The following is a 15340-nucleotide window of genomic DNA, read 5'->3' as shown; positions in this document are numbered from 1 at the left end:
CCTAAATAAAATATTCCTCTCACGTACCCATCACTAACTAAAACCGACTTACCTTATGATCATGCATATATTATAAAGAAATAAATATAAACAAAAGATATCCTTTACATATATCCTTAATATAGCATATACAAAAAACATAACATATCAGTCTTATAAAAGGTCAACATAATAAAAATGGTATTCAATTTTTCGAGAATGGATGATGAATGGAATTTAATAATTTTATTATAATGTATATTGTAAATTGTAAATTGACAACTAAAATTTTCAGAATATTTATTATTTATATATTGATATATATATATATTTCCATTTTATCTTAAATCTAAATAAGATAATTCAAATTCTCATTGTCTAAACAAAATATTTTATAATTATTTTTTTATATCTATTGACCATTTTACATAAGCATGCATTTCCCCTGCCTTGAGAAGAGATTAGCTGTCAATAGAAGCATTTGAACTCGAAAGCAAAAATTAGCTTATTGGCCCGTGACGAGGACGCGCTTCCTGATTCGTTTAGGTTCGTCATTAGCTGTCACTGAGGATATATATATATATATATATATGTATATGTCTCCTGCGGTTTTTACAAAAATCTTTTGTTTCGATCTTCAAAACCTTCTCTTTTCTCAATTCCTCTCTCAGAAAACTTCTAGAGATTCTCTTCATCTCGAATTTGATTCAGGAAATCGTGATTGAGTTTCTGTGAAACCGAAGGTTGGCGAGCGAGGGAAAGAGAGAAATGGCTCAAGCTGTTGAAGAGTGGTACAAGCAGATGCCTATTATCACCCGCTCGTATCTCACTGCTGCTATTGTCACCACCATCGGCTGCTCTCTCGATGTAGGTTAATCTCGCCTATTTTTTTTCCGATTGAGACTTTAGTTTTACTTTTGTTATTCATTCGAGGTTAATTTTCAATCCGGTTTTGTCTTCATGTTTTGCTGTGAAGTTTTTATAGGGTTATTGGTTTTTGATGTTCACAGTATTTTGCTTTTGTTTCTGCAAAATGGGTTTGATTGTTTTGGGTTGACGTGAACTGAGATTGTCATAATTTTCTTGAAAGAATTTGCTTTTACATATCGATTTTCTTTTTTCTTTTTCTTTGTCGAGGAACCTTTATCTATCGACTTTTTCATATTGTTTTTTTAATGTACATCTCACAATCTGTGTTTATCAACGTCTAGCAGGGAAAACTGCATAACTGGATGTTCAGTTTAGCTTATCTTAGCTGTTTCTGATAGTGCCAAGAAATTTAGGTTTGATTGGATTAGGTTAATTTGTTTTGGTTGATTCTAATTGATACCTAAGCACGAGAACCATATTGTTTTATGCGTGAATGAAATAATCTCTAATGAAAAAAAACTGTTTGACGTTTGTTTTAGTTGTGATTGAAGAGAAAGTTTAACATTTAGTATCTTATGTTCCATGAAATAGAGATGTGTGTAACGTTAATGTTTGGTTATGATATTCTCAAACATGCTGGGAGAATGAGGTAGGTTTAAGTTGTATTTGATAGAAAGTGTCTGTTTTTAATATCTGGCCGGCTTTATAGTATTTATTAGATGGAATGTTTTCCATCCATATGCAACTCCATTTCTTTAATTATTTACGGAAATAAAGGATTTCTTAAAGCTTTAGAGCTTAACGGTGAGCGAACTTGAGTTTTTTTAGTATGTTGTTGAATTCAACTTGAGCTGCATTTGGACATAATAAGATCATTATCATTGTTAAGAGTCTGCTGGATTAGTAAAATGAATGAAATAAATAAACGGATAGGAAAGGTATAAAGAGAGTTAGGGTTTTCTGTAGAAAAACACGAAAATTATTTAAAAAAGGGCAACGGTAAGTATATATATTTGAGAATCTTGAATATATTTATAATATTCCATAATTGTTTTAAAAAATATTGGCATAGTTGGAAATAATAAAAATTTATTAAGTTTCTTCTTCGTGGAAATAATATTATTGCTTGGGGAAAATGAAAAACATGGTACTTTTCCTAAAACATCAATATTTAATTATTAAAATTATAAAATGAGAGAGATTCCCACCTCTTCCTAGGAGAAAATTTGTTCAATAACATAGGCTCCAATCTTATTGACATTGGACCTATTCCTTTTGCCTGCTACTTCACTGCTCCATTAAGCAATTAATTAACTATCTGCCAAGTTAATTGATTGCTTTGCATATGGAAAACCATAGAGGAGTAGTGCCGGTGTGCATTGTTCACTAACTAGTTTTTCAAGTGATGAATTTGATTGATTTTCCTGAAATATTTGCAGATAATATCTCCTTATAACCTGTACTTGAACCCGACTCTTGTGGTTAAGCAGTACCAGTTCTGGCGCCTCATCACCAATTTCCTATATTTCCGAAAAATGGGTAAGTTTGAGCTTTTGATTTTTTTTTTCTTTTTTTGGAGAGTTCTATCTATCTTTTGTTGGGTCTAATCGCACTAGATTAGGAAGTGTTTAATTACAAGCATTGTTGAACTTCTTCCATTTCTCGTAAATGGAGCTTTGATTTCTTGCAATTTTGCATGCTTTATCATCTAGTTAAATTGATCAATTCAGTGTATGTCCTTGCTCTAGAGGTTGATGTTTGCCATTGTTAACATGCTCTGTCGTGGTCTTGTAATGCAGATTTGGATTTTATGTTCCATATGTTCTTTCTTGCTCGATACTGCAAACTTCTTGAAGAAAATTCTTTCCGAGGAAGAACTGCTGATTTCTTTTACATGCTTTTATTTGGAGCCACCGTTCTAACTGGCATTGTACTTGTTGGGGGAATGATACCTTATTTGTCCGAGTCATTTGCGAAAATCATCTTCCTTAGCAATTCCTTGACTTTCATGATGGTTAGTTTTGATTCTCTTTTTATTTTTTAATAAAAAAAGTTTTACTGGTTGTTGTTGCGGTGGGGTTTCTTTACAAATTTCCATACCTTGCAGGTTTATGTGTGGAGCAAGCAAAATCCTTTTATCCATATGAGTTTTCTGGGTCTATTTACTTTTACTGCAGCCTACCTACCATGGGTAAGTGAGCTATATTTGATTTTTTTTTTTTGAAAAAAATTAAGATATTCTCTAAGTGCTTCCCCAGAAGCTCTGAGCATTTGTATTCTTTTATCAGAAGCGTAAAAGGCGGATTTGGCATTATAATGGTAGAGTTTTAGACCCTGCATTTGACATTTGAGCGTAAAATGTGCTGCTTGGTTGCAGGTTCTTCTGGGATTCTCTGTCCTTGTTGGCGCTAGTGCTTGGGTGGATCTACTGGTGCGTGCTTTTAGATTTTAAGTTAGTTTTGTTGAATTTATTAATTTGGGTTACAAGAGAAGCAAATTTATCTCAGACAGCAGGTATATACTGAGGTGGTATTGTATTTCTATTAATAGTTGGATAGAAAGTTGAAGTGATCTATTAAATCAATAGAGTGTAATTTTTATTAAGCTAGTACTAACAATATAGTATCAAATCATTATATACTTGTTATACAAGATAATTTTTTGAGAGAAGAAAATGGATAGGAAAAGGTAAATTTCCACAAAAACTGTTGAACCACTTTTCTTTCATCTTATTTATGTTCTTTACCTATTCACCACCATGTATTTCCTTGGGAAGTTCTTATGTCAGTATTTCATATGTTGTCCACTTATTCTTGATGAACTAAAATTTTGGTGGTTGTTCAGGGAATGATAGCGGGTCATGCATACTATTTTCTTGAAGATGTCTATCCGCGGTTGTCCGGTCGGCGGCCCCTGAAGACACCCTCATTTATCAAATTGCTATTTGCAGATGAAGCTGTGGTGGTAGCAGGACCTACAAATGTAAGATTTGCTCCGCCACCTGCGGAGGAACTTCACCAAGATTAGGTCTAGTTTTGCGGTGGAAGGGAAAGTCCGGGTAATGGAGGATTAGGTTTCAGAGTATTGAATGCTCTTAGAAATCACAGAGGGGTCCGTTGAAAGTTTGGGTGGCCCAATTTGTTAGTTCGTGGTCATAATGTGGTGGTGGTGCTTGTATATGATGTGGGTTTGAAACTGAATTTTGTAATTTTAAGCCTACAGGCAATTTGTTGGATGAGTGAATGAATGCTTCTGGTTGTTAATTGGTATAAAATGCTACATGTGCTGTGTAGTAGCTGGTAGCCCGTGATTCAACGACCGCGCCCAGTCTCAGATATTCCGTTGGGGAAGACGACTTCTGTCATGCCCCCAAAATGATTCAACTTATTGGTAAATTGTCAGAGTAATTAATAATATTATTTTGTCACCCTGATGCAATAATGATGTAATTTTTATTTTAAATTTCCCAAAGTTATGAAAATGCTTATGAATTTATAAAGAGAAAATGCTTTTCCTTTGTTGAAGAAATTTCGCTTCTAATATACCATAAAAAGTTTACAGGGAGTAGCCCAACTTAGAAGAAAACTACAACCTTGATACTGTTCAACACATCACAAAAAACAATCTGACAGATTTAACAGCTCCTTATGCCAAAAAGAAAAAAGAAAAACAAACTGGACAGAAGCAACATCTACCATTACAAATGAACCTACAAGGAAACTTTCCTAACCCCTCAATGCTTGATCAAGTAGCTGATAAAACATTCCAATGCCTAATTCTCCTGATATCATAAGCCATGAAGAAATCAATCCAAACAACTGCAAAATCTAAATTGTAAAGAATTGCCTGCATGATGATGAGCCATGCCAGAACCAAAATGATCTTTGCGAGAGCAATGAATAGGACTAGTGCAGAACTAGAATGAGATAGTCTGGGTTTTTGCTTTCCAGGATTCGATCCGCTTGCTCAACTCCAACACCATCTATTATCCCTCACATCCACAATCATTTCAATTGGGCAACAAAAAAAATATGAGGAAGCTTTTTGTTATCGAATTGGATGATACTGTGCAGATACTCTCTTAGGTGGTAACTTGCGTAGAATGAATAGGACTAGTGCTGAAGGTAGTATCTCAACTACCTGTCATTTTTTCAACAGAATCTCATTGTTAGAAAAATACATGATAAAGAAATGTGGGGAAGAGGAAAAGGTCCTCAAATAATAAGGATTGTATTATACCATGTAGTACACCAAGTTCAAGACGGGATGATCCACAACATACAATGCACCTGAGCCAAAAGCTGATAAAACCACCTGCAATTTGAGAACCAAGTGAAAAACAAGTTTACAATGCACTTTAAGACTCGAGTAAATCCAGCACATCCAATTTATACTGCCCCACTAACATGGCTAGAACGGCCAGAATTTCTCCCAAATTTCATTAACCATTTTTCTACCTAAAGGATGAATACAGACTGAATCCAAGAACCCAAATCCAATGGAACATTACTTTCTTCCATTGCATTGGTGGTATTCCAAACTAACAATCAACATTGAATTTAGCTATTGTGAAGAAGAGACAAAGTTTCACACTAGCTGCCTCAATCATTTCTGTCTCTCAGGTACATTGTGTTAAGCAGGTCTTTCCATAGGCAAAAATTCTACTCTCTATAGTCAGTCTACTACGTTCACTCTTTTAACTTCATTCTCATTCATGATTTAGGGGGAGAAGATGAAGCAATATGAATAACCCCAAAGGTGATACCACATAGGAATTGTTTGTTCGTAATGGTACATTAAAATTATAGTCAGCTCGAGAACACTAACTTCATTACATAGTACAAAATATGTCTGTAACGTACCACAAAGCATCTTATAAGGAAGCAGGTGAAACAAATGGCTGTGACAGATCCGACCTGTGACAAAAATCATCTTACATCAACAATAATACCTCAAGCTCAGGAAGTTCTAGTATATTTGCCCCTATTATTGTAACATTATATTTCCAAGTACAATCACATGCCAAAAATAAGAACTGCTTTAACAATTGAAAACAACAAATTCACAGCATTCATACAACATGGTCCACACAGACATATGTTCATAGCAAGATTGAACTTTCAATTATATATCACATTTGATTCTAGATGGTCACAAGTGGAAGGTTAATCCCACTTCTTTTCATGCATCCTATCACATGGTTGTTACCATCAGGAAAGTGTGGTTTTCAAATAAATATATGTGCATATGCATCCACAAGCGATCTCAGCAACATGGTTACATCCGAAGCACACCCTTGACCCGTTTTCTAAGAAATATATGAGCATATTCATCCATAAGTGATCAGCAGCATGGTTACATCTGAAGTACACCCTTGACCCCCCAAGTTTGATAGTATCAAGATTACAAATCCAAATAAACTTCAAACAGTAAACAGAGGTCCTCTAGCTCAAGTTCAGATCCAACACTTCTATAGACTTACTAAATGAAGTCTATGTATATCCATTTGCACCAATGGACTCGCTAAGCTTCTCCCCTAGAAAAACAGGGGTCTACAATCCAAATCATGTACGTGTATGCGCGTTTTACATCAAATGAAAATATCCAAGAACAATGAGTGCAATCATGTCCTATAATCCAATCTAGGAAATTACTAAGGAAAAGCAAAGAACCTCATGGAGCTTCTTCCTTCTCCCTTTGGATTCAATAGGGAAGCGTCTCAACATGAAAAATAATCTGAAACAGAAGAAATATGAATTATAGGTGAGCCAAAATAGTTGAGGCTAGATATATCACTAGATTTAAATATGATACAACTATTCACCTTCCACCATAGAGCAAGAAACCTAATGCAGCGAGAAATGACACCACTGAAAGAAAGAACAAAGTAAAATAAGGTTTAGTAAAAATAAAGAAATTGTAATCAGCACAAAGCAGGCCTGACACTCATCAATTTATAAAGGGCTTACCTGCAATAAATATCTTTCCAACAAATTCCAGAATGTTATTGTCATCTATCCAGAGGTAGACCCAGATGCAAACCTAATATCAACAACTAATTCTAGTAAAAGTTCATGAATAAATGATAAAGGTTAAACAACATTTATACAACTGATAGGGATATAAGAAGAAGCTGCGTAGACCACATAAAACTTTTGATAGCGAGCTTAGGCTTGATTTATATGGAGTGTTGAACTTAAGATTTATACATACAAATCCGTGGAAAAACATATACCCTTATGCAGATTTTGCAAAGACAAGAATATAGTGTCAGAAATATCTATTTGCAAAAGGTTTTCTACCACTTTGAATCAAGGAGTGGGTATAAGCTCCTATCTAATGTAAAGTGGAAAGAGGTGCTATAAGATGGAGAGAAAGACCCATGTAAGGCAGGACATATGTACAATTCCGTGAAGAAAAAAAAAAAAGGAATCTTGTTTCTTTAGGCACTCAATGATCTGCCTAAAAAGGAGGGGAACAAACATGATAGAAAACTGCTTCAGGAGATCCAAAAGAATCCAACTTTTACATGGGTTTAAATGCAAACAAGTACAAACAAGTAGGTAAAAAATAAGGTATAAGGTGAAAAGCACCTGTATAAAGTATATCAATGCATTTATTGAAATGTAAACGATCCGGAGCTTATCTGTTGGCAAGCTTCTTGCCTGCTCAGAAATGGCAAAGTCAAGTTTCAGATTCTCTTTATCAATCAGAAAGAGAAAACATATTTGTCACTTAAAAATCTCAAATATTCAGTATAAGAGAGCCTCAAGTTATCAAAGATCACCAATATCTTCATGCAAAATAATCAAGAGTCTTTACTTGCCTGGTGATATATCTCTGCCCAGAACAAGACAAGCAATGTGTATGTAGAGAAAAATAATAGTCCCGGTAGATCCAGCAGTACCAAAGTTAGTACCTGATAGTATAAAGCCGAACAAAGATTCAAGTCTCCTAGCAATTCAAGTTAGCAATATAATACTAAAGAGAATAACTGAATAGTAAAGGTGAATTACTTCCAGTCACATGACAAGGTATTTTATATTGGTTTTCTTGTTCTAAGCACATAGCATGTAGGATAATCAGGATATCATATAAACACTACCTCTTTTCTCAAAAACCATGGAGAGGAAGAGACAGACCATTTTATTATTGCACAATCCTTCAAAAAACAGCAGAAACTGCAAATCTAACCCTCATTGTGTGCATAAAAATACAATGCAAGGAAAATATTTCGTCCAGTCAGACTGTGGTTAAAGAAAAGTATGTATCATATTTAGCATTTTGTTCCATTTCCTTGTCACACACAATAACCTACTAATAGGCCTGAGCTGATAGGGAAGTTAAGAACCTGCAAACATGGTCAAAAAACAGAATACTGAATTGAACTTCAAGGGTAAAGGTTCGCCTCACATCATATGCCATGGGTATGTCTAAGATGGAAGCTAATCTATGATACTTTAGACTGATCTTGTAAATAAAAGGAATGCTTGTTTGTGAAAGACTATTTCAGACTGACCTTTGGATGTAAAAAGAATACGTCCATGTGAAATCCAAACACAATTGCACGGACTGCAATACATTTATCCATGATAAAGAGTCAATTTGAATCTTTAATATACGAAACAGAGTGCTATAAATCAGCAAGACATGGGTTATCACCTCCATTGACAATGAAATTCATAAGATGGAACACCTTCTGTGTTGTCCAACCATATTCAGGAACTCTGAGTTCAATTCTTATTAATTGAATCTGCAAATCAGAACCCCAGGTAGAAAGCCTCAGAAATTCAACGAACTATCAGCTCAACCAGCAGGGTAAAGAAGAATTCTAGATAAGCAGATAGCTATACAAACAACAACATAACAAACTTGATGCCCTAATACATACACCACGAACTCAGTCTCTAGTATAAATCACCAGAATGATTTTGACTCACCAGACCGATTGGACAGATAATAAGGATTAGTAAAACTTGCAAAACACTTTAAAAGTAGAATCACCCACAAAAATAGATAAATCTATTCCAGTATAGCGTAGGACGTAAGTATGACAGGTCACAAAAAAAAAAAAAAAAACTTGCGTGCTCCCTCCATTTCATAGCTTCATCACAACGCCACTATCCGCAAAAAGGAAATCGTACTGATTTTAACGAATTGGAACTCACTCAAACACGTGGAGAAAAAAAAGGCAGAAGTCAAAAAACCAAAATTCTTGTTCCTTAACGATCTCGATCCAAAGTAATACTCGCAGGAGCACGCAACATATACATACACATACATAAATAGAGTGACTGAGTGAAGGATAACAACCAGAGCAACTGAAGAAACTAGAGCATAAGCAGCGCATAAAGCGTAGAAGATCCCGTCCTGCCATCGAGGCGACTCGTTGATCTCATCCCACCAATTCGAAACCAGCGCTCCCGCCTCCATAGGCGTTAAGCTCACCGGCGTAGTCCTCATCCTGCAGATTTTCCCTGTTTCTTCCTCCGAGAAAATCCGGTAAAGTCAAAAGAACTCTCTCCTGTCCCGAGAGAAGCCGAGAGAGAAACGAGACAGTTTTGCCAAAACCGATAACGCAACAGGGAAAAGAAAAATTAAAAAGACAGAGAGGGAGATAAGAGAGAGAGAGAGAAAGAAGAGTTTTGCTCGCTCTACCAGACGGTCTGTAGAGAAGCGAGAACCAAAGTCAAAGGAGGAAGATACAGAGTTCAATTAATGGCACTGGTCACTGGTCGCTCCCACCTAAGCTTCTACCAGATCAACGCAAGAAGTTGCTGCCTCCCTCGTTGTTTGTACAACGCTCTCTTTAGAATTTAAAAATATAAAACTCATAATTTTATAAATATATTATAAAATTTTTTTAAAAAAATAAACAGCGAATTTTTTAAATTAAAATTCTTTTTTTATAAAAACAAAAAAAAATTTAACCCAATAATTTATTTATTTAGGCTATAAGATTAATCAATATTTATTAATATAATTAACATTTAATAATTGAAAAAGACTTCCTTTTTTATAAAATAATTAATCTGTGATAAATATTAAATTAATTAATATATTTGTTATGGCAGAGCAATTTATGTTTGAATTGAGAAAGATTTCGGACCCCTCGACAATGGGGTCCATATAATTTTGACGGGTTGCGACGCGAAATTTCTCGACTGACGAATGAAAGGGCGTGTTTGGCCGAAAGGGTTTGTCTCTCTGTTTTTATGTTGAAAAATGATATCTGTATGAGGTTTCGACCAAACACGGTTTTTGCCCGTATTAATATATTTATGATTACGTGCCCAAGTGAGGCATTAATTTATAAATATTTAGTAGGGTTATTACGATCATCATGATTTTGTGAATATTAATGTATTATAATAACGGAGACGAAAGATCTACTAGATGATTAAATTATTTTTAAATTATATAAATCATCATTGCTATCTGAATATTTAATCCAACCATTTAAATTTGTGATTAGAACGTAATAAACACAAGTTAATATAACTCGAGTTTATTATTATTATTATTATTTTTTTTTGAAAAATTAACAGTTACAATCATATATTATATCACAATAAAATTTTAAAGATTATTTAAATTTATTAGTTAATATTATAAATTTGCTAAATATATTAAAAGAGAGTTCGAAATGAATAATTAGCGATGAATAATTAATTGAATCAATATATTAGGATTAGCAAAAGATTTTGTATTAAGAATTTTTAGTACAATTACATGACTGATTTGATTTGAATTGATTTGAAATTATAATGATAATTAATTAAATACTTTTTTTTTATAAAATATTTTTAAATTTATATAGATCAATTTTAAAAACACTACTAATGATCTCATTAGTGGGTTTTTATGTTAATTACATAATTATTTAAAATTTAAAGATTATATAAATAATTAAAATAATGACTTAATTAAAGAGTTAAAGTTATATTTGGTACAAAACAAATACTAATTTAAAAAGATCGTTTTCTTCTCTCAGCCGCACCCTAAATTGTCGAAATGTTAATGTTGCTCTCTTTCGATATCGCCTTAATGGAGAAAGGGGAGGCGTCGCCTTGCCCGAAAGTCAATCGGTCCACGAAGAAGGTTAAGATAAAGCCGGAGGAGAATCACTCTTCGTTTCCTTATGAACAACAGAGGATGTAGGAAGGGATGTCAAGAAGGAGAGATGGAAACAGAAGAGGCACCGCCCGACTTGGAAGCGAGTCGCTTAAGGTGGAACGATGCGACCCGATCTGGGGCTGACCGCCTCGCGTCGATCGCAGACGAACAGGGCCTGGCTACAACACCGATGGAAGGAGTTGCGAAAATAGGGACGGTGGAGCGCGACCCCACCTGCATTCCGGAGCACGATTCAGGTGGTGGTTGCGGAGGATGAGCCGATGATGGAGGCAATGCAAGTTGAAGGTAAGCCAACAACATATGTGGTTTTCCCCTGTTTTGGTGCGACCCGACCGGCGCCCCAAACCTTGTTCCGGTCAGGTATGGAAAAGTTTGATGTTGAAGATGAAACTATGGTGGATACTCTGATTGGGGATGGGTCTTATGGAATAGGCGGAGAGGTGATGAACCTTAAGCAAATTATAGACGAGATACCACAAACAACACACCTTGGGAAATCCCCTTCGCCGCAGGGAGCACCAAATGTGAAAGTCCCATTTAAAAATAAACTCATAAATAGTCATCAGATTGCTAACAGCCGAGGTGAAATTGAGATCAAGGATGGGGATGTTGAGTTTGAGATAGAGAATAAAATACCGAGAATCAGTTTTTCGAATAAGGTGCATAACCTTATAGTGCAAAATATGAAACTTCCAGTGATTATTCAACTGCTTGGGAAGTCGATTGAGTATAAAACACTATGGGCAAAATTTCATAACCTGTGGAAGCCTAATGATCAATTACACCTGATTGACCTAGATAATGATTACTACATGGTCAAATTCCACTCGACAGAGAACTACACACACGTTCTTACGGATGGCCCATGGATTATATATGGCCATTACCTTATAGTGTAGCCTTGGTCCCCCAGTTTCTCTACTGCAAATCCGAATGTCACTAATATGGTGGACTGGGTGCGATTTCTTGGTTTCCCCATCCATTATTACTATAAAAATGTACTCAGAGCTATCTCCAGGGTGATAGGGAAGATCTTTTGCATTGACTATAACACTGAATCTACTGAACAGAGCAAGTTTGCTTAATTGGCAGTTGGAATTGATCTGACTAAACCACTCATTTCTAAGTTCATGTTGGATGGGCGCCTACAGAGAGTGGAATATGAGGGATTGCTTATTATATACTTCGACTGCGGAGTATATGGACATCTTAAAGACCAGTACAAGAAAAAAGCTGAGATAGAGATTGAGTCAATGTGGAAGCACAGGTACCGGTAAACAAGATAATGTGGCAATGCTAGATGAAAATTATGGTTTCTGGATGCAAGTCCAACGCAAGAGGAGGAAAGTTGGAAGTAAAACTCCTATCTTGCCGAGCAAGGACTCAGATATTCCAAAAGAGAATAATAAGAATAAATCAAGATTTAGTATGATTGCGGACATGGAGGGAGCCTTAGAAGGACCAAATTGGCTAGTGGTAAAAACTCCTAAACATGTGGGGATCTCAAATAAGAGACAATCCCCAAGGAATAAAAGGAAAATGTTGTGGTGGAAAACAATAATTAGAAGACGATGGATGCCCTCCCTGAAATCATGGGTTCTACCATACTGGCCAATACTAAGCCCACCATTGGATGTGCGATGCCCATGACTAATATAATTAGAGAATCTAGCAGGACAAAGGGACGCATCAACCCCCGTGGCATAGGAATGACTTACAATGAGAAGTTTGTAATAAGGGAAGGTATTACTATGCTGGAACCTTCAAAAAATATTGTTGTAATAATTAAGGATAAGATGGACTAAGACCACGAACTCAATCAGTCCTCCTCCCATAGCTCCATGTCACGAACGATCTCTTTAAGGGATTGTTTAAGGCCGGTAGTCAAATCACTGGATAGACTTGGTATCAATAAAGATATAAAAATCAATAAGATTTTTTTTAAAAAAGTCAAGTCCAAAAAAGGGGATGAGACACCTACATCCACTACTTCCACTACGATCAACTCCTTTATGTCCAAAATTCAAGAGCTTGTCAACAAGGATGTAAGACCCATTTCGAGTGCTATTGATGCCCTTCAAAAGGAGCAAACATAGTTCTTCTTTTGAGCATAAGCTCCTTTGTTCCCTTATTTTTACCCTATGGATTACTCATTTCTTGTGTGGAATTATTAGGGTGCAGCAAAAATTGGTCTCTAGCGTGTCCTGAAGTCCTTTGTCAATGTCCACAACCTTGCTTTGGTTGCATTGTTGGAGCTTAGGACGGTAGGCAAAAAAGCAAATAAAGTGATCAAAAACCTGATATTCGACTACTCTCACAAAGTTGAAGCAGTTGGATTTTTGGGGAACATTTAAACAATGTGAAAAGAGTTTATCCATATTAATGTGGACTACAATCACTGTCAGTTTATCTATTCTAAGATTAACAGGAATGATGGTTGGGAGGACTTCTCCCTTTTTATTGTTTATGGAAGCCCAAATCCTCATAAATATAAAGACCTTTGGGAGGAGCTCACCATTATTGGGCATCACATGGATCGCCCTTGGCTCTTTGTTAGGGACTTCAATGCTATTTTGGATTTGGAGGACCAAAGAGGGGGGGTGGCTAAACGGTCTAAAGGTTGTGCTCTCTTTAACTACTTCATTGATGTCAATTCCTTATAACAGCTTGATTATATAGGACCGAATTTTGCATGGTGACGTGAGACCCTTTTTCAACGGCTTGATAGACTATCTGTAACCAGAGATGGTTCAACTAATTCTCATAGGCCATCATTCACCATATTTCAAAAGTGCAATATGATTATTAGGTCTCTCCTGATTATCCCTTACACCCATCACACTCACAATAAGCATCTCGAACCCTTTTGATTTTTAGTTGTGTGGCTATCTCATCCCTATTTTCTTAACTTGGTTAGAAGAAATTGGCAAAAACATCTCTCCATCCAAGAGAACATTAGTAATTTCAGCGAGACTGTGCAGGACTATAATATAAATGTGTTTGACCATATTAGTAAGAGAAAACGCATCCTCCTAATAAGACTGAATGAGATCCAATAGGCGCTAGAAAGACACCACTTTGTTAAGGTTCAAGAGTTGGACAAATCCTTAAAAGAGGAATTAGAGGGGGTGTTACTATAAGAAAAAATGCTCTGGAAGCAAAAATCCCAATATAATTGGATTTCTCTAGGGGACAGGAACACCAAATACTTTCATTCTCAAATCATCTTTAAAAGGAAAAAGAATAAAATTAGTATGCTTAAGAATGGGGACGGTAATTGGAGTACCGATGAGGGCCAATTTTGGATAACAACCTCCACCTTCTTTGAGCACCTTTATATAGCCGAAGAGGGACCCATACCACATTACTCTGTTAAAGGCTTATTCCTGAAATTAATAGCTACTATGGTTTCTCAGTTAGACTTTAGGATAACGAATGATAAAATTTATGATATTTTATTTAGCATGCACCCGTTAAAGGCCCCCATAGTGGATGACCTTCACGCGGTGTTCTTCCAGAACCAATGAGAGATTATAGGTGAGTCGGTTTGCGCAATGCTCAAGGGTATCTTCCATGGCGAATAGTTACCTGTTGAGATTAACAAGACCCTTATTACCGTCATGCGTAAAGTTGCGGGAGTAGAGACTATTAAAGAATTTCGTCCGATCAGTTTATTAATGGTTTTATATAAAAGTGTTACTAAATTCATTGTCAATAGACTCAAGAACTTAATGCTTTTTTTGGTTGACCGTACCCAAGCTAGCTTTGTAGCCAGTAGGAATATCACGAATAACATTATTATTGCCCAAGAAGTGGTCCACTTTCTGCGACATTTTCAAGGGAAAGACAAGTGAATGACCATTAAGGTGGATTTAGAAAAAACTTATGATTGTATCCATTAGAAATATGTGGAGGACACTCTGCTTGATGTTGGTCTCCCTCCTAACCTTATTTGAGTCATCATGTAGTGTATATCCTTTTGATCCATGTAATTATTGTGGAATGGGTGTCTCACTTAGGAGTTCTGGCCTACTAAAGGCATTCGATAAGGGGACCCATTTTCACCCTATATATTTGTGTTATGCATGGAACGACTATCACATTACACCAATATTTAGGTAAGAAATTATAGGTAGAGGCCGATCCACCTTGGTAAGAAGGGTCCTATCCTCTCACATCTCTTTTTTGTGGATGACCTGGTAATTCTTGGGAAAGCCACTGAGGACCAGACTCAGGTTATAAAGAATGTCTTAGAGGAATACTATGCTAGCTCAGGTCATAAAGTGAGTGCGATTAAAATACTTACTTTCTTTTCTCGTAATGTTACCACGAGTGAGGCTAGTCGTATTAACAA

At 35.9% G+C, this 15340-nt stretch overlaps 2 protein-coding genes across 2 annotated transcripts; one reads left to right on the top strand and one right to left on the bottom strand.

Moving 5' to 3' along the window:
• Positions 1-583: 583 nt before the first annotated feature.
• Positions 584-4123, top strand: LOC110806777 (derlin-2.2). The gene is made up of 6 exons (XM_022031713.2): positions 584-846; positions 2289-2388; positions 2649-2863; positions 2957-3040; positions 3227-3280; positions 3694-4123. Exons 1-6 carry the CDS (start codon positions 748-750, stop codon positions 3874-3876), a joined length of 735 nt encoding a protein of 244 aa, XP_021887405.1. The 5' UTR covers positions 584-747; the 3' UTR covers positions 3877-4123.
• Positions 4124-4358: 235 nt separating this feature from the next.
• Positions 4359-9658, bottom strand: TOM1 (tobamovirus multiplication 1). Its single transcript, XM_022031691.2, has 11 exons — positions 9163-9658; positions 8512-8602; positions 8369-8421; positions 7676-7768; positions 7443-7514; positions 6819-6891; positions 6674-6719; positions 6522-6585; positions 5712-5765; positions 5089-5163; positions 4359-4989 (listed from the first exon to the last, which is right to left on the bottom strand). The coding sequence occupies exons 1-11, from the start codon at positions 9310-9312 to the stop codon at positions 4897-4899; spliced, it is 864 nt and encodes a 287-aa protein (XP_021887383.1). The 5' UTR covers positions 9313-9658; the 3' UTR covers positions 4359-4896.
• Positions 9659-15340: the final 5682 nt, after the last annotated feature.

The sequence above is a fragment of the Carica papaya genome, chromosome 7 (genome assembly GCF_054855325.1).
Source record: "Carica papaya isolate Zhongbai chromosome 7, ASM5485532v1, whole genome shotgun sequence".
Lineage (NCBI taxonomy): Eukaryota > Viridiplantae > Streptophyta > Magnoliopsida > Brassicales > Caricaceae > Carica > Carica papaya.
The sequence above is the reverse complement of the archived record's forward strand: the minus strand, read 5'-3'. Positions and strand labels throughout refer to the sequence as shown.